Source organism: Malaclemys terrapin, chromosome 19 (assembly GCF_027887155.1).
Source record: "Malaclemys terrapin pileata isolate rMalTer1 chromosome 19, rMalTer1.hap1, whole genome shotgun sequence".
NCBI lineage: Eukaryota > Metazoa > Chordata > Testudines > Emydidae > Malaclemys > Malaclemys terrapin.
The window spans coordinates 17,560,687-17,579,852 of NC_071523.1; the positions used below are offsets into that span (position 1 = coordinate 17,560,687).

Sequence of the window (19,166 nt, forward strand, 5' to 3'; positions counted from 1 at the left end):
CGGTATTAGGATTATTATTGGTTACTGCCATATTGTGCTGCCATCTCAATAAGAGCCCTGTTGGACCGCAATATGGAAAAGCAATGAGTTTTCCAACTCACAGAAAGAAAGAAAGAAAGAAAGAAAGTTGGTGTGTTCTTGTTTTTATTATTTGTACTCTTCATGCAGAATGAGGTCCAGAGCCCGTCCGCTAGCCTTGTTTGTGCTGGCGGCACCTCAGTCTGGTATCCCCAGCGCACCAGTGAAACCAGTAGTTACCAAATTTTGCAAGCCACACTGGGACTGTAGGAATTTTATTTCTTCGTGGTGTTGAAGGAAAGGGGTCCTGCCTGCCAAAGGACTATTTTATGCTTGAGGGTGATTTATAGGCCAATCTGAGGCACTTGTGGAAAAGGCAAAGCGGCTCTTGGCAGCGCCCCCAGAATCCACTGCAGCTGTGGGGTAGTGAAGTCATCGGCATAACAACCATTGCAAACAGAATAACAAAGTCTGCTCTGTTCTCATTTAAAATAATCTTTCCAATTCAGAAACCACATTAAAATTTACCTTTCTGCATACAATAATAATAATAATAATAATAAAAAAGGCAGATACTGCTTAGCGGCACAGTGTGAATAGCTCAATTATATTTATGCTTCATTTTAGCCCTTGTATTGTAACTTTGTGTCTTGCCATTTATGCTTTAATGAATGAATGAAGCCAGTGTTGTGTGGTGGAATACATTGGTCTCTGTCCCTTTGTCTCTTCCATTTGCAGCTCTTTACGATGTAGTCATGAAATGATAGTTCTGTTCAAGGGATGGTGGGAAAAGATCAATATTTGTTTTAAATATCACCTTTTATCCTGGCACTAAACTGACTGTGAAAAGAACAATTACTAAATCTCTGCTTCCTCTCCCCCTCTTCCTTTCAGATCCCTTCGGATCCTCCTGCTTCCAAAAAGCCCAAAATTGATGACTCTGCTTCCCAGTCTCCAACTTCTGCCGAGAAGGAAAAGCAATCCAGTTGGTTACGGTCCTTGTCTAGTTCATCCAATAAGGTGACTCTTCAGTAACACACTTGCCCTGTTTAAAGTAAATTTGTGGGAGGAAATTTGTGCTTGGTGTCCCTCCTTTGAAGCCAATGGAACAACACCAAGGATGGCTTTGGCCCGTGCTCTCTAAATGAAAGACGTTTTCCACCTTTCCCTGATGAAGAGTGAATTACTCTGCCCTTCCCCTTCCCCTGCTGCCTCTCAATGAGCATTGGCGGCGTGGCTGTGGGATGAAATAAGCAATTTCTTGATACCTCGGACGTACAGGAATCCTGAAAGGCCCTGGAGTCCCAGGTGGTCTCTTGCAAACCACATATTATTTGTTGGCAAGCAACAACTGAATGGGATTTTAAATCTAATCCAACTCAGCTCTTCCAGTGAAAAGCACTAAGCAGTTAGGTCCAGCAAGCCGATCCCGTTGGGGAATTGTGTTAGAGATAACAGAACCCAAGCGCGCGCGCGCGCACACACACACGTCAATAACTTTCCTTTGCAGTTTATATTTTTGAAAGATATACTCAGTGGTGACCAATTTTTGTTTATTTTTCTCTTCCTTTCTTTCCTTCCCTCCCTTGCAGAGTATTGGTTGTGTCCATCCCCGTCAGCGCCTCTCTGCTTTCCGGCCTTGGTCCCCTGCTGTTTCAGCAAACGAGAAAGAGCTCTCGACACATCTTCCCATACTGATCCGAGACGGGTAAGAAGACTTGAGCCATGGGGTGGGAGGGAGAATCAATTTTATATTACAGCAAGCCCCTTTGTGGGTGTTTCCCTTGCACTGATATGAGTGGCTGTGTTGTTTGGTTCAAGTCAGTCTGCTGGCAGTGCAGTGAAAGTATTTGCAGCCGCAGTTTTAAGTGATTCTGGGGAGGAAAACAAGAAAGTGGCAGTATTTGTACATTCACTAATTTGGTTTTCTTGAGTGAAACGTGTCTCAAAAGATTGCGAAATGAAGGATCTGTCCATGCGTCATTGCTAGTTCAGTGGTTCAAAGAGACAAGCATTTTGTGCAGTTGGTCTAGAGTTTTGCCCATCTGCTGTTTAAAGATGGCTTGACCAACAACTTCTAGGATGATGGGTGGCATCTGCTCCAAGTTGGTAGGGACCAGTTGTTATCACCAGATAGCTCTTTGGTGGCCCCTGTGAAACCTCTCGGATGGTCTCCTCCCAGGTCAGTAGCACACAGGTGCCCCTGTCACCAAATCACTGCCAAAGCTGACACATTGACTCCCTTGTTGGCAGCCTCAGGAGAAATGCCCTGGATTGAATGGGCCTTGGAGCCCAAACCATCCTCTTGGCCAGTACCGGTGATCTCATGAGTGCAGGGTTGAGACCCCCCTGGGCAATATGGTGCATGGAAGCATCCACTCCTGCTGCATTTGTTGTTCCTCATTCTATACGGCTCATTTCACATGCCCTAAATTCATTCTTTTTAAGGCACTCCAGCCACTATCCATGTACTGTATCCATCTGTTAAATTTACTGTCTCTACAATCTTGTCCCTTTGGCAGGCGCTGTTGAAATATAGTGAGACAGCTGTCCCTAGTAACACTCAAACTCCGGCTCATGGCGTCAGTTTGGTTTGTCCTTCCGGACATCTCGATTTCGTACTTCCTAACACACACTGTTCTAAACCAGTTTTATTGAATGTACTAGTGTTTCAGAATTTAACAGGCCTTCCGGTTGTTATGGGAATGAACTGAATTGGCTTCCGAAGCCATGCCTGTTGCTGCTTTATTGGTTATTATTATTATTACAGCAGCACCAGAGATTGGAGCCCCATTGTGCTTGGGGCTGAACGTCCACAGAGAAGAATCCCTGCCCCAAAGAGCCCACTATCTAAATAGATAAGAAAAACAAGTGGGAGGGGAAACAAAGATGCTAACTCATGCGGCATATCAGGGGCAGAGCTGGGAATAGACCCCAGGTCTCCAGCGTCCTTCCCATTGCTCCCTTCCTTCTGGCTTTAAACATTCTGTCCCCCTGCATCAGCCCACGATTTATGTCTCCCAGGCCCCCCATTCTGCCCCTGATTATTTTTAGGGAGGTTTCAACAGCATTTCTTAGCACTGCCACCCCCACTCCTTTCAGCAAATCCCCCAGGGCCTTAGGGGTCATTCCAACCTGGCTGCTTCAATTTTTATTTCAATTGTTTTTTCCCTCCCTTCTGTACAGTTCTCTCATTTTTTTTGAATATAAGGGTCTGTACATGTACAAACGTGCTCAGATCCATGTGATTCTGCGTGCATATCTATATATGAACGTTGGTTTGGCTGTAACTGCAACAGGGGCTGCCCATGGAAATCTCCATTGACACCTGGAGGTCCAGATTTTCAGAATGTTGAAGTTGTGACTGCAATCTGTGCTTGTGCATAGTGTGTATAAATGTATACCCCATTTGCTTGTACATGAAAACTTGCTTTTGCATGTACAAATTATGCAGCCGAGGCTTTGACAGCCATCGTTGGAAAGTTGCTGTTATGGACCTGATTCTGCTGTAACGTTAGTTTTCATACCAGTGTAGTAGTTACTCCTGATTTACACTGGTGCAAGCAGGATCAGAATCAGTCCCTGTCCAGGCAGTGGTGGTAGCGCAGCTCTTACTGGAAATTGCTTGACACGTTCCATTACAAGTCCCTGTTTTCAGTTGTTTATAACTTTGCCAAACTTAAACTGCTCAGGTTGACAACTTTCATGCCAGTTGTCTGCCTCAGACTGAATTTTTTGGAAAAGTTAGGAAGAGACTGGGGGAAATACAGTGTTTTGCTCCTGTTAACAAAATGGTTGTAAGAATTTTTTTTAAGACGCTCCAGCACTCCATGCTTTGAAAAAAGCGCTTGAAATTTGGCTGGGTAGTCACCCTGGTTTCGAGCATGTGTCTTGCTGTCCCTGTGAAAATTCATCCAAATTTGGCAGTTATAAGCCTCTGAAAAATCTTAGTTTGCACATGCTCGGTAGAGACTTTAACATATCATTAAAGATTGTTTCTCACTGCATAATTGCAAGGGGTCTGAATTAAGGCTACATCAGCAACCTTACCAACCTTTTGAGTGCTTGACATTGCAATCTTAATGTTCTTTTAACATAGTTCATTGAATGTAATATAATATATATATATACACACTCACGTACATGTGATCTGGAAAAATTAATTATGCACTGCAGAATGTTGTTGGCACTCTATTGGCTTTTCTCCAGGCTGTGCAATCTCAAAAGTTGGAAGGCAGTTGTGGGTGGTTAGATGTAAAAGCACCATATCTTGGAAGAATCCATAAAGCTCCAGCGACAGAACTATAGAAACAGCATTTAACACACGGGAGACTTGACGATCTGGTCTCTTCCATGTTCACAGTATTTAGCCTGTAATTCCTGTTGAACTGAGTGGAGGTTTCGTGTCTAAATCCTCTGTGCACTTAGAACAGCATGGAGCACTTAATGGGTGGAGATCATAGGGCCAGATTCTCAGCTAGTGAAAATCAGGGTTGAAATCAATGCAGTTCCGCTGAGTTACACCAGTGGAGGATCTGGCTTTTTTCAGTCTAAGATGCTAGTTAGGAGGCATTTTGAAGGCAAGAATGGGACTGAATATTTTGCCGTTTTCCTTTGTCTCTCCCTTCCCGAACAGTTTTTACTCCTACAAAAGTTTCGAGAATGCTGTGGCCCCCAACGTGGCTCTTGCGCCTCCTGCTCAGCAGAAGATTGTAAGCAATTCCCCATGTGCCACAGTGGTGTCACGGAGCAGTGAGCCAATGAGCAGCCCGGTCCAGCCACGGAAAAGGAAGCTGACTGCAGACAACCCAGCAGTCCCGGACACAGTGAGCACCGTCACTGCTACCGAAGAGGACAAAGAGTCAGAAGCAGAGATTGAAGTAGAAACCCGGGAGGAATGTAAGTGTGAGTTACCTGCTTTTATTTATTTTTTTCTGAAATAATTTTGGGGTTTGGTTTCCCGGAGGAGTCCAAGGAAGTTAAACTCCAATGGGAGTTGAGCGCCTAATGTGATCTAGATACCCAGCTCCCCGAGGCCCCTCTGAAAATCCCAGCCTTAAATAATGGTGAGAAACGGAGGCACAAGTCAAAAGTGAAATTTTCACTGGCGGGCACCCCAGGTGCACACTCACAGAAAAGCACACACGTTAGATGCAGCCACAAAACCTCACACTTGCATTAAAATGGGTGAACGCCCGTGCAAATGAGTATACCATACATCCCATGCCCTCTGGTGCCAAACAATTCTGCCCTGGGACTTGCATGTGCAGTCAGCTATTTTTCCCATGCGCGCACACACACACACACACACATACACACACACAGAGTTTTATTTCAGAGGGAACATGTGTCCCTACGTGGTCCAGTTTCAAATTCAGGGAACCATCACATACTTATGTACAACCTAAGTCCCACTTCAGCCCAGTTGTGATGGTTTAACTTCAGCGAGGGTAGGATCAGCCCTTAAGCAGTGCACAGGGTTGGTGCTGCATATCTGCACAGAGATGAATTTCACCTACCGAGACTAGCGGGATATCCCTGTCCAGTTCTTCCCCAAAGCACTGGAAATGTTCTCCAGATGGAGAGTGCAGAGAGTTTGTATGCAGCCAATGAGTTCAGTGGGCTGAATCCCAAAGTCTGTGCTCAGACAAAACTCCCGCTGAGTTTGATGGGAGCCTTGCAGCCTTGTGCATTGCTTAGTCTAAATTTCCATCATACGTCAAGGCATAAAATGTTTCTTTCCTTTCTCTTGTTTGTAAGATCATCCATTGCGTGGCTCCTCCTTTTTAAAGGGTCTCATCCCATTCTAACTTAGGTTGCTGTGAACGTTTGTTAACTTCAGGATTTTGTTTGTTTGTTTCAGTCACCTCTTCCCTGTCCTCGCTCTCCTCCCCATCCTTTACTTCGTCCAGCTCTGCGAAGGACATGAGCTCACCTGGCATGCAAACCACGGCCACTGTCAGCAACTCCTTTGAGGTTGCCACACATGCTGAGTCTCACAGCAGCGGGTTGGAAGCTGAACTGGAGCATCTAAGACAGGCCCTGGACAGTGGCCTGGATACTAAAGAAGCCAAAGAGAAATTCCTCCATGAAGTGGTTAAAATGAGAGTGAAGCAGGAGGAGAAGCTAAATGCTGCCTTGCAGGCTAAACGAAGCCTGCACCAGGTAATGATGGACAACAGCTTCCTGTTGTCACTGTCTGCATATTCATCTCCCAGGGGAACCAGTTGGCTAGTCTCGTGTGGAAAATAATTCACCTGTCTTCCCAGAACATTAGCAGCATTCCCTGGAGTTCTGGTTCTAAACAGAAAAGGGCCAATGCATGGCATACAGGAGCTTTGGCTATATGTCACATGTGCCACCTGCCCCTGCTTAAGAGAGAATCCCAAATTTTTAACCAAAACCAAACCACTTCCCTGTTTCCCTTTGAGAAGCTCGCCAGGCCCAGCCGAGTTAAAATCGTTATCACTTCGATGAAGTTCACACGTTTCTCTCCTCAAAGGGGCCTATTGAGAGCTTTTGTCTGTTGGGAAGCATGTAAAATTTCTCCATTGTCCAACCCAGGTGCATCTCGGCAGGGCATGGCATGGCGTGGCATCAGCACGCTGCGGGAGGGAGGGAGTTGAGATTGCCAGTCTATAGTAATTATCTACATTTGTGTGCTAGTAACCAGGGTCCAACCTCCTCTTAGGATACTGTATATGAAGCAGAACTAGCTGGTAACTAGTTGGAGCATAACTAGGTGTTATTGTGCCCCCCCCCCCCCCCCCCCCCAGTTCAATGGAGCAGGGATATTGTCTGTAACAATGAGCGCCGGGTTATTTTTAGCATAGAGGGCTGGTAGCAGAGACCCTCTTGCTATTTGCCAAAAGCAGGCACACACGTTCCTATCAGCCAACAAGTGCCAGGTTTGGGGGGGCCAGTGGCTCATATGTAGACGTGATTTGTTTGCACTAAGGTTTTGCACCAAGACAAAGCAATATTAGAACCTAGGTGCTCTAACACAGTCCCCGTAGCAGGAGAAAGGTGCCTGGATGAACCTGATTCGTATTTGAACCAAAGTCTGCCCAACCTATTGGCATTGACTCCTCCATTAGGCTCAGTTTTGCAGCCTGTTCTGTCACACCAATATACTGCTCCTGTAAGGAAGTCTTCGGTATCACAGGTTGCAAGGTCAGCTCCCAGGGGAAGGGAGGTCCAGTGCTTTCAGTCAGCCAGAGCTGCTCACTCACTCTGTGTGCCCTAGGGGCAAGCCACTCGATTTCCTTGTGTTTCATTGAAGCCAGCTATGTATAATATAAAAAAAGCAAACCTCATTTATGTAAAACAGGTGCTGAACCCAAGTTGAGCTTTACAGGATTAATCAAGCAAAGGAGTGTGTCAGACCGGGAGAGAGGATGCGTCTGGCCCGAGGTTTCCATTTTGGCAGCTCTGGGTTTCCGATTCCACGGAGCTAGGGCGTACGTGCATGCGCGCCCCCCATGTCGGGGTTGAGCTAACAATGGCCTGGCTGGGAAGTGAGATTGTCAAAGGAGTGAATTTCCCATGACCCGACTGCAGAGTGTTACTTACCAGAGACACTGTTGCTGTGAGGGTTTGCCTCTGACAGAGAGGAAGTCCAGCTTCTGGGAGGGGATGGGAGGAGTCATGTGCCATAGTTCATTTAATTTAACCCTTTAAAAAGCCAGATCACAGCCAATTTTTGCAAAGAGAAACATAAGTAATTGGTGTATAGGCATGGCATTGAGATTAGAATATTTGTAATTTGAAAAGCATGTGATACATGAACGTGGGCATGTGTCCGTACACACACACACAATTTTTTTTAAACTACCAGTTAGCCTTTTCCTCTCCGTTTGTTCCCTTTCATTTCCCTCTGGTTTAATTTGATTTCACAGCTCTCGCTTGGGTGATAGTTTTCATGCTAGTCATTCATGCTAAGAGCTTCGATGGTAGGAAGGGAAAAGTTTTCTGAGTGAAGCGGAGGTTGGATTTACATTTGCTTTTACTGCAGGGGTTTCCTAACCATAGCAGAGCATTCCATTCCATGGGCTACTTGGCAGTAGCCCTTGAACTGCACGCAAACGTAGATAATACAACAGAGCTACTTAATGTTAGAAATTAAAAATAAGTAACTTATTTTTACACTCATCACACGTCTCTTCCTGGCCAGCTGTGATGGAGTTGCTTGTTGCTTGATTTCAGCAGCTGTAGAAAGCCTCTTGGCCAGCTTTGCCCTTCACAAGCGGCACTCACGGGCTGCATTGTCCTCACTTTGTGCAGACTCAATTTCGTGTCTGCAGATAAAGGGCAGCCATTAGAGTTAGCTCATTTGATCCTTTGCTCTGAAAGTTGCTTTCAGCCAGTGCAGCATTCAGCACTAACGGTGGATGCACCAAAAGAGTGAACTCCAATTCATCTTCATTCAGCCTTAGACAGTGACAGCCATTTTGCTTGACAGTAAAGATGAGAAATTTGGATCAAGCCTGGCTTTTTAAAAGCCCTGAGTTTGGGTACCTTGGGCCGGGGATTTTGGCTCTGTTCATTAGAAGGATTGGGTCATTTGCAAAATTTGGAACCAGGTTCAGATTTCAGCCTCCTTCTCTCCCCCCCCCCAAACCACAGTGGTGTTTGAATCTCGGGGTTTGGTTTAGATCCATTTCTCCTTTCCAGTGTCGCTTGAGAAGATATGAGCAGACCTGTAGTCCATCTAGCCCAGTATCCTGTCTTCCAACAGTGGCCAGTGCCAGGTGCTTTACAGGCAATGAACAGACCAGGGCAAATAGCGAGTGACCCATCCCGTCATCCAGTTCCAGCTTCTGGCAGTCAGAGGTTTAGGGAAACCCAGAGCATGGGGTTGCATCCCTGACCATTTTGGCTAATAGCCATTGATGGACCTAGCCTCCATGAGCTTATCTCATTCTTTTCTGAACCCAGTTCCTTGCTGTAATCTTGTACGTGCTGCACCTATTCCAGTGGCACTCCGTAACTGTTTGTGCCTTCCAGGAGCTGGAGTTCCTGCGCGTGGCTAAGAAGGAGAAGCTGAGAGAGGCAACCGAGGCAAAGCGCAACTTGAGGAAAGAGATCGAACGTCTTAGAGCTGAGAATGAGAAGAAAATGAAAGAAGCCAATGAGTCACGGATACGACTAAAGCGGGAACTGGAGCAAGCCAGGCAGATCCGGGTGTGTGACAAAGGATGTGAAGCAGGCAGGCTGCGGGCCAAGTACTCTGCCCAGGTAAGGCCAGGCCTTTGAGAGCTGATCGGCATGCAAGTTTCCCTGCTCTCCACTTTCTAGGGTTAGTCAGTGCCATCCTTTTTCAGCCTGTATGCCCCATGACTCCAGTAGGGATATTCTCTGCCCATCTAGGTATCTACATGGCCCCCTCTGTAGTATTTGGGCCATCCTGAGACGTAGGAAAGAATTTTCTCCCATTTTACTGATGGGGAACTGAGGCACAAAGAGGTGACTTGCCAGGGTCACATAGGAAGCCTCTGACAGAGCAGAGATGGACCCAACCCTCTTGAGGTCCAGTCCAGCATCTTACGCACAAGTCCATCTTTCCTTCTCCAGAGTTGGGCCCTCCGCAAACGCCCCCAGGTCTGAGGAAGATCATGCAACCAAACTTGGTAGCTCAGGCCTTTTAGCTAGAGGCAGTACCAAGAATATTTCTTCCAGGTGAAATTCACCCTGTGCAGGGAGCTGGCACTGGGTTTAGTACCATTGCAGTCCCAGTTGAGCCCCATGGGCCATGTGCTGTCCCTCTGCACAGGGGTGATTTCATCTAGTGAGAGTATTAGGCAAAGTCCCATAGATTTCAGTCACCTTCCGTAATAGGATTTCCCTAGCAATCACCTGCCGATTCAGAAGGCTAGGTGTAGCTCAGGCTGTACTGCACCAGGGGAAGGAAGTTTTGTTTATCGCTGTGAGCCAACAGGAGTGTTTCACTTCGAGCTTTTAAATTAAAACCCGCACCCCTATCCCCTCTCACCTTCCCCCCAGCCAGATTCATTTCTAACAAAACAGTCAATAGCTTATTCACACCAACAAAAGCCATGGGCCCCGGAGCTCAGGCTGTATGTCCTTAAGTCACCTTGTTGTGTCTTGGTCTTGCAGGGCATGTGGAGTGGAATGCAAGGCCATCCACTGTTCCAAGCCCCCTGAAATGACCCAGCATAACAGGCTGAGCTGAGAGCCGAGTGGCAGCCTCCTGGATTTCCATGAGAAACACCAGTCAAAAGGAGTCTGCTGCAGTGCTCTGCCCCCCCTCCCCTTCCCCTCCCACTGAAACAACCTGATTGGCCCTTAATTCCCTCCCAGTTAAAAGAACAAGGCCCCATACCCCTCATTAACCCTCTCACAACCTCACCCTCTCCAAAAAAACCCCCAAGTAGCACTTCTCCCCAATTCCCTCCCCTCACCGGCCTCCCCTGTACTGCCTTCTAGCCTTATTCAGACCTGCTCCCTCCTTGACCACCTTCTGCCAAACCATCTCCCCCACTGGTTCCCAGTTCAAGAGTCTGGCTAATAAAAGGTTAATAAGGGAGATGGATCAGAGAGAGCCTAGATCACAGGGAGTTTCTGGCAGGAGGGAGATGGGGCAGGTTTTGCTCCCAGTCCAAGCAGCTGACTTCCTGCCACGGTTCCTCTCTCCACACTAACTTCCTATATCCCTCCACCCTCCCACCCATCCTTCCCCTAAAACTCCCAGAAAGCAGCCAGTTTTATGTTGTTTTAGCATCGTTTGGGGGAGGATTAATAATGATCTTTGCTAGATATAGGCCTACACAGAGAAGAGATACATGTAACATCTATGCAAACACCATAGAAGTAGCATGCATTTGAACTACTAGAGGATTAGGTCATGGATCAACATAGGTGTGTTCACATTAGTTCATACCTCATGTAGCATGTCATCACACACACACACACCCTCATTTGGGGCTGGATTGCAGGTCACATTCTTCCCAAATACCAAAACTTACAACTGCAGCCTTTCAAAGAGTCTCGGTAAAAGTAAAAAAGAAAAAGCAACAACCTAAATTTGTCTAACCCTGGTTCTCAATAACGGGAAGGGGAGTGGTCCGATTGTACCATTCTGAGACATGCCTAACCAGGAGACCAGAAGCAGGAAATGATGTGGGCTTCCTCCCTAGCATCTCAGGATGTCTCACTGATAAGAGGTGTCCAGACTAAACATACCCAGACTGAGCTCTGTTGCAATGGGCGTTACCTGCAATTGACTTCCACTTTAGCAAAAAAAAAAAAAAACAACCCAAGGCGACAGGTCATGCAGATAAAATAAACTCTTTAGTTACTAGATAGAGCTTTGCTGAGCTGCAGGTGTGTCCTTTCTTCCATTTTGCTCTGGATGAAAATTTGACTTTTTTTTTTTTTCCCATCTCTCCAAATACCCCCAGTTGTGGGGTTTTCAGCTATATGAATCTAGCATGAGGGCTAACATTTGCAAAAGCATCTAAATGACACAGGAACCTAATGCTAAAAAAGTGACGTAGGCACTTACGAGGCTAAAATTTTATAGAAAGTCAGGGGGACTTACACACACAAGTGCTTTTGAAAATGTAACACTATCTGTCCTTGTGCCTTACTTTGTAGCTGCCAAACTTGCACAGGAAGAGAGAGCGAGAGAATGTATGTGTGCATGTGTTTTTTCATAATTTGTTATTGATTTCAAAGAAACCACAGTTCTTTTGCCAGGTTTAGTCTGTGAAATAGCATCAAACAAGCATGAGAAGACATAATAAACCCAGGGCTGGGCTTGTTGACAGGAGTTTAAAAGAGTTAGGGGCCAATCTAGTAGTGAAAGGCATGGCAAGTTGGGCCCTGATCTCCCATAGCCCAGCCCAGAGGGCTAAATTCAGAGTGGGTGGACAGATCCTGCACCTGCTGATGACAGGTCTGGTTTCAGCCCCAGGAAGACCAGGCATTCCTTTTCCTGGGAAATGACATGAGGCTGCAGCTGTTTTTTGTTACCTCTGCCGCTGGGCTAAGTTATAGTTTACAAGTCAACACAGTCCTCATCCCCACCTACACCCCTGCATGCTGGGGCTTGCACTTGCCCCTCTGAGCCAGACACTCAGACTATGGGACCTGAGTTGGTGAGGAGCTGAACTTTTCCCGGGGTTTGGGGCTGCTGAGGATGGTCACAGGCTGATGCCTGATGCTGGAATAGGGGTGTTGGTTCATCTTCCCCCTGCAGCATAACTGGCAGGCCCCAGATTCGGAGTACAACCCCTCCCTGCCTGCAGGGTGCTAACTCTTCCTCTCTTGTGTAAGGATCCAGGGGCTCTTTGGCCCAATTTGTGTGTGAGAAGCCCAGATGCCTTTTCAACATCAGTTTATGGCCCAGCAGGCACTTACAGCTCGCGCTGGTCAAAAACTGAGTTGATCAGCTGCCAGTTTAGCTTTTACCTCAGCACGCCAAGGCCTGAAGGGACTGCTGTGATCATCTAGTCTGACCCCTGGTGTAGTCCAGGCCTTGGCGCTTCTCCAGAGTAATTCCTGTTTGAGCTAGAGCAGATCTCTTAGAAAAAACATCCAATCTTGATTTACCCGGGCCGGAGAATCCACAACACCCTTTGATAAATTGTTCCAAGGGTTAGTTTACCCTCCATGTTAAAAATGTAGGCCTTATGTCGAGTCTGAATTTGTCAAAGTAGCTCCAAGAGCTACAGCCTATGGCTGGGGTCAGGGGAAATTTCATATGGTCACTTCTTTCCTCCTTCAGCCCCACACCTCACACCCAGCTGCCCCTGTACATTACTAGTGTTGTCTTCCCTTCCTCAAATTCCCTTCCATTTACCATAAAAGGCATAAGGATTCTTGCTTGTGTGTAAGATGAAATCACAGTTGGCCTTTTTGGGGGGCTGTGACCAGCTTGAAGGTTCAGCTGGCCAATCGGAATGCATTTTTGGAGTATCATGCTAATAACTCATCTAAAATGCATGGAAATTAGTCACGTTAGCTATTTAGCAGGCAGTTACACCCTTTCGTGTTGCTACCTTAAAAGTCCATGGGCATAAGAACTTCACTGGGTTCAGTAAATGACCTACTTGGTCTTTCCCCTGTCGAACGCTTCTGAGATTCATACCATACCACTGGTCCATCATGTCTTGTAATAGTGAAGTGCTTCCAAGAAGGCAAACAGTTCCCATAATGCACATAGTAACTGGACAGTGGGGAGGGGTGGGGGGGGGTAGGACTGTTAAATGTTCTGGTCCTGCCATTGAGCCTCTTATCCCCTGCAGCAGGAGGTTACATTACTGGTCTCATAGCCCCTATAAATTACTCCTGTTATTGGGCTGAATCCTTTTCTGAATCTACAAAGACACAATGGAACCGAAATACTATGGTGTGGTTTTTCCCCTCCCCTCCCCCCATTTCCTTTCCTCTAGATTGAGGACCTACAGGTTAAGCTTCAGCATGCCGAGGCCGACAGGGAACAGCTCCGAGCTGACCTGCTGCATGAGAGGGAGGCTCGGGAACACTTGGAAAAAGTGGTCAAGGAACTTCAGGAACAACTGTGGCCTAAATCAAGCAATCATCCCAGCAGTGAGAACACAGCAAACGACATTGAGAACTAAACATCTAATCCATAAACAGAATGACATATATGCACAGTAAGGGAGGATGTGTGGGGAGTGTGTGCACGTGCATGTGTGAGGGGGTGTGTGTTGCTCTGCACACATCTATAAATATGGACTTTATAATTAGTTGGAGGGCAAATGTTACTCTTTACAACAGAAGCACTGACTTACGCCTCTTTTTTCAATCCATATAGCACAACATCTTACTGTGCCTATACCACACAGAGTGTTTATAAACTAAATACTTTTGAGTCCACTGCAAATTTTCTACTGGCAAACTTCAAGCAAGCAGCATCGTCCAACTCAAACCAGAGTAGAAGGCAAGCAACCATGGCAGTGCTGTGACGTTGTTCTTGTGCTTGCTGGAACACTTTGGAATGTCAAACAAAAACAAAAAACCCAACAAACTTTTTGTTATAAGCTATTTAAAATTATTACATTATACAGACTTGGTATTAAAACAATTAACGAGATTTTTTTTATAAACGAACCTTTAAAAGCAAAACAAAATAATTAAAAAAAACCACAAACCCTTGATGCACAATTTTTAAATGACTTGTTACAGGCTTTGGGATTCTTATTGTAGAAGCCTTCTGGTGATGTTGCCATTTCATCAGCAATTTTCAACCCCTTAGGAAGCCATCACAGTTTTAACACTGTCATGTGGTTTTATGAGAATTTCAGAGTGCTTTTCAAAGTTGATTTTTTTTCTTAGTATGAACGATCCTCGTTTTCCTCTACTAACCCCAGGAAGGATGGAGGGGAGTGCATGTGTGGGCAGAGTGTATGCTAGAGAGAGATAAATCCAGCCTTATTGACTTCAGTGTTTGTAAATCACGCCATAATTTTTAAAGATATCTGTCATTAACTGATGTGTTCAAAAGACTCACTTCATCCAAGAGCACTTCAGTTTTAGGAAAAGAATGGAAGAAGAAAGAAAGTGAATGAACTTAAGTTGGTTGAAAGATAAGCAAAAAAAAAAAAAAAAGACTTGCATTTTGAAGTCATTCTGAAATCTTTACTTCAGTTTTCCAGAGAACTCATCTTTGTTACATAATCTTTTCATAAATTCAGTATTGATTTACCTACTCGGCATCGTCTGTCAGGATTACTGTGCCCGAGGACAGTGCAACACCAGATACTACAGAAAACTAAGAATGACACTTTTGCTGCTGTGAATAAGGCTACATCTTTTATTTTTTTTAAATAATAGAAATTACTTTAATTTTGGGATCCAAGCCGCAGCCCTGGAATAAAAATGCAGCATTACATCACTTTGTCTTTTTTTATTATTATTATTTTTTTAAAAGAACTGCACTTTGTCAAAATCTTCCTCTGCATTTTATTCCACAGTTGTAAAGTTTACAGGTTGATTATTCTAGGTTGAACCGTGCTTTAAAGACTTCAAAACATCCGCCCGATTCTCCACAGCTTAGCACCTCGTGTCATCATTCACCCAGGCAAAGTGAATGCAGACCAGGGATCGAGCTACCAAATCAGGATTTTCCATATACTTATGCTAGTAGCAGTATTTTATACTCGCTTTGCATGGTTGTACATATCGACAAAGTGGAAGGATGTGGAGATTTGGGCTTTCCCCATGGGTTTGTTGTGTACACACATATACGTACAGTGCTTTACTGAACAAGGGAAATCGCTTAATAAAAAACAAACACATATCTCAATGTGCACCCAAGTTTAAAGGCATAAGGTAAAAATTGGACCTGGGGCTGCTGATGTGCCTTCCAGCTAATTTTTCCTTTCAGCATCTTGTAAAGGAAATGTTGACTTTTTTTTCCAACTTTAAACAACAAAAAAAGTAACCTGTGCATCATTATAAACAGAAGTTATTCTCAGTGAAGCACATTCCTAGTAATCTTTATTTTCTTTTTGGACATTTATGCAAACTGTGTAAGCTTGAAAATTATTTCCCAGTAGACAAAAAGCGGCTGCCAATCCTAAAATTATAGTATTTACTTACAGTGCATTAGAGAGAAATAAAAGATTTTTTATTTTTTTTTTAAACAAGAGCTGTTTGCTTGAATCCATTATAATAACCATTGTAACTGTGAGCATTAATGGGAAGTAAAGTTCATATATGTTTTAGGTACAAAGAAAGAAGGTATATGAAAGGAATCAAATTATGGGGACAATGCAGAACTGTGGGGAGCAAACAAATTGTTATACCAAGTAAATTACGTGAAATTAAAATTGTCTCTTTAAACAGGGGATTTTGCCCTTGTGTGTTTGGGATGGTGGAGATTGAATTAAGGTGGAAATCTCCTCTTCTAAAGTGCAATGCAAAAGGAACATTGTTTATGCAGGGGTATTTTTTATGTGGGTTTTTTTGTTTTTGTTTTTTTGTGTTTTTTTTTTTTTGCTTCTTTGTATTTTTTCTGCAATTATTAAAAAAAATCATATGCATGGAATTAAAATCTCTGCCATATGTATATTCATTAATGGGCATTATTACTGTCTTATGTAAAGGGTTTGTTATGCAATATGCATAAAACTGTTCTCAGCCTTATGATTTCCACATCTGTATTTTTCAGTTATTTCTTCAAGGGAAACTAAATAATTTAGCTTTAGCTGAGTGTTGCATATTTTAGAAGGTCTCTCACATGCTGTGCTCTATTGCCATGTCAAGAAATTACACATAGAACGAACCTGTTGTTTTTCACCATGCTGGCTTCTTTGAAGCAGAATGTTTTTATTGTTTTGTCTAACCTTTGAATGTCTCTTTCCTTATGACCTAACAAAAATTTGCAGTGTGTTGAAGCCTCTACCTGTCTCAGCCAGGAAAAAACAACCTTCTTACCTGCAGCACCTCATATATTTCATCCTTGTAATTATGCAGCATGTATATTTATTCACTCGCATAACTTCTCCTGTCTGTATGAAGTCTTTTTCCTCAAAAATGAACGAACTCTGCATATTTTTCAGGGAAGGAAAAAATAAGATCGTAAATAGCTTTATCAAAAAACACCAAGGAAGAAAATTCTCCGTATTCAAACGGCATGCTATTAGGTTTTAAAATTTTTGATTTTTCACATGATATGTTACAATAAATCTGTTGAGTGTAATCGCTTTACTGTGTTTCAAATTAACATCAAGCACTAAGTAGGATTATTTTAAATTGGAGGAAACAACCTATTAGAAAATCACTCTAAGTTAAGGTTTTAAACCCATGCAGGGAAATAAAATTAAGAACCCCACCCCCAGTAGTGCAAGAAGACTGTGGGAACAAACTAACTACACCAGCAACTCATTAATAGGAGAGTTCTGTAAAATGGGATTTTTTATTTTTTGTCTTTCCAAAATACATTTTGCAATGAGCAAATAGTAGAATTTTGGCATCTCTGAAGAGCATGTCCTTTTCTTTTTAACTCAAAACTTCTGTGCAGGGATTATAAATCTATGTATTGGGGAAAGGGGATATCTGGGTATTTTCAACATCACACAGGCACTTGATTCTAGAAAACATCTGTTGATAATGGTGGTAACACTTGTGAGAGAAACTTTTGTGATGGTTGTTCGCAGTGAGGGAGTTCTGTGTGTAATTTCTGCGTATGCAACATTGCACTGAAGTAAATCCCTCATAGATGGGATTGCTCTTACTTTGACCACAGCTGCATTCCATGTGCACCCAAGTCAGTAGGGGGCCTAGGAATTGTAAGACTGCATCCCCTCCCTTTGTATTTGCCATTTAGTTTCCTTTAAGAAGTTAAAAGGGAGAAGAGGTGTTTTATACAGGCTATTGACTCTCCCTATACTTAAAAATATATTACCTAGATAATTGTATATTCAGTTTAATTACTCACTGTTTCTATACTGAAAGAAGACTTAACGAAGGGAAAAAAAAAACCAACAGCAATAACATTCATATCTATGGAGCAGCTAACTAGTATACATAATACTCTGCTTTTCAAACAGAACTAGCCAATGTAAAAAAATAAAGAAGTAAATTCAACATGTAAATACTTTTTTTTTTTTCTCTCATTTTACACTGTTGTATTATAAGTGTATATGGTGTTTACTTTTTCAAAACTCTTTCTTACCTGGTAGTTGTCTTGTTTTATGAGTTGTGTTTTTAAACTAAGAAGAACTTTTGCTGTTAAGGAAAAACAAAACAAAAAAAACAAACAAAAACTTTTGCAAGTTTTCAATGTGGGTTAACTTTTTGACATCATTTGCATTTTATTTGTCCTTATTTTCATTGTAAAGTATTTTATTATTACAAAAAATGATTTCCCCCTGTCAGTTCGTGTGTTTTAGAGGGAGGTTTTGTTTTTTGAGGTGTTTTTTTGTTTTTTAAAAGCAAAAGAATTCACAGAAATTACTTTTTTTTTTTTTTTTTCAATTGAGGAAAAAAAAATCTATACATTTATAATAGCCAATAGCATTTCAGCACATTTTGTTATCCTGGTCTCTCCTATGCTGCTGCTAATGACAATATTATGACTTACTCTACTATTCTAGAACTATTTTTATGTAATTAATGTATGCTTTCTTGTTTATAAATGCCTGATTTAAAAAAAAATAAGAAAAAAGCTTGGCATATTTATCTATTGCGCTGTGTACCTTGATAGTCCTTTTACATCCCCTTTTCCACCTCCCCTCCCCTGAAACAGATAATATTGTAAAATAAAGGACTTTATGAGATTATGTATGAAAATAGCTATGCTTATATACCACAGTGACTGAATGTACAGTGTATAGACGCATTACCTAAAATAAAATTGTTTGTCCAGAAAACAACCCTAGATAAGCTATGTTCTTTGACTATCTCAGTACCGGCATGGTGGCCTAAATTCTCAAGAGTGGCTAAGGCCCAGCTCCTTAAAGGTATTTATGCACCTAATTCCCATTGGAGCGACCTAGCTCGTTAGCTTAAAGGGGCCTAAATTTCAGAAAGTGCTGAGCAGGCAATGACTGAAAATCAGGCTCCTTTAACATGTTGCGACTTGAGCACCCAAAACCAGGAGTCGTTCTTGATCATTCAGGCCTGTGGGTTTGTCCCCCCCTCTTTCACTCACACATCAGCAAATGTTCGGTAGCATTTCCCTCTCACTTCTGTCAAAATAATAGTCACCCCAGTCCATCTCTGCTCAAAAATGTGATCCTATTCACCGCTCAAGAGCCCCAACTTCATATGGGGCCTAGTCCCGTACGCCCGCTCCTGTGCAGGAGAGTCAATTTCTATGGTGGTAGCGCCAAAGGTCCCAATGACAGGCCCCTGTTACATGAGCGGCTCTGGAAACACAGGACAAGGCACGTGGTGAACATTTACTAAGATTACCATTCCTCACCATTAGCTGTGAGTGATGCATGGTTTGGGCTCACCAAACAATTCCCATTGAATTAAAAGGGAGCAAGATACACATTGAGGAGCAGATCCTTCCGTTAGCACAAAGCCACTCCCCTCCTCTAATATTGAAGGGACTCAGGATCATGCCGAAAGCTAAGGTGATAAGGCCATCTTAAAAGCAAGAGGAGGGAAAGGCTGAGAGAGGGCATGAGGAACAGGGACGGGAGGCTAAT

General features: G+C 43.5%; 1 protein-coding gene across 2 annotated transcripts in view; it reads left to right on the forward strand.

Annotated features, from left to right (window-relative positions):
* Positions 1-18,383, forward strand: part of SKI (SKI proto-oncogene) — a 143,742-nt gene extending 125,359 nt beyond the window's left edge. Inside the window, exons 2-7 of one of the 2 annotated variants that reach the window (XM_054009108.1) lie at positions 913-1,038; positions 1,611-1,726; positions 4,655-4,923; positions 5,882-6,183; positions 9,025-9,255; positions 13,434-18,383. In XM_054009108.1, coding sequence (XP_053865083.1) covers positions 913-1,038; positions 1,611-1,726; positions 4,655-4,923; positions 5,882-6,183; positions 9,025-9,255; positions 13,434-13,622 — 1,233 coding nt within the window. In that variant the 3' untranslated portion in view covers positions 13,623-18,383. The remainder of the gene's footprint in view (positions 1-912; positions 1,039-1,610; positions 1,727-4,654; positions 4,924-5,881; positions 6,184-9,024; positions 9,256-13,433) is intronic. The other variant, XM_054009109.1, reaches the window with a different exon arrangement.
* Positions 18,384-19,166: the final 783 nt, after the last annotated feature.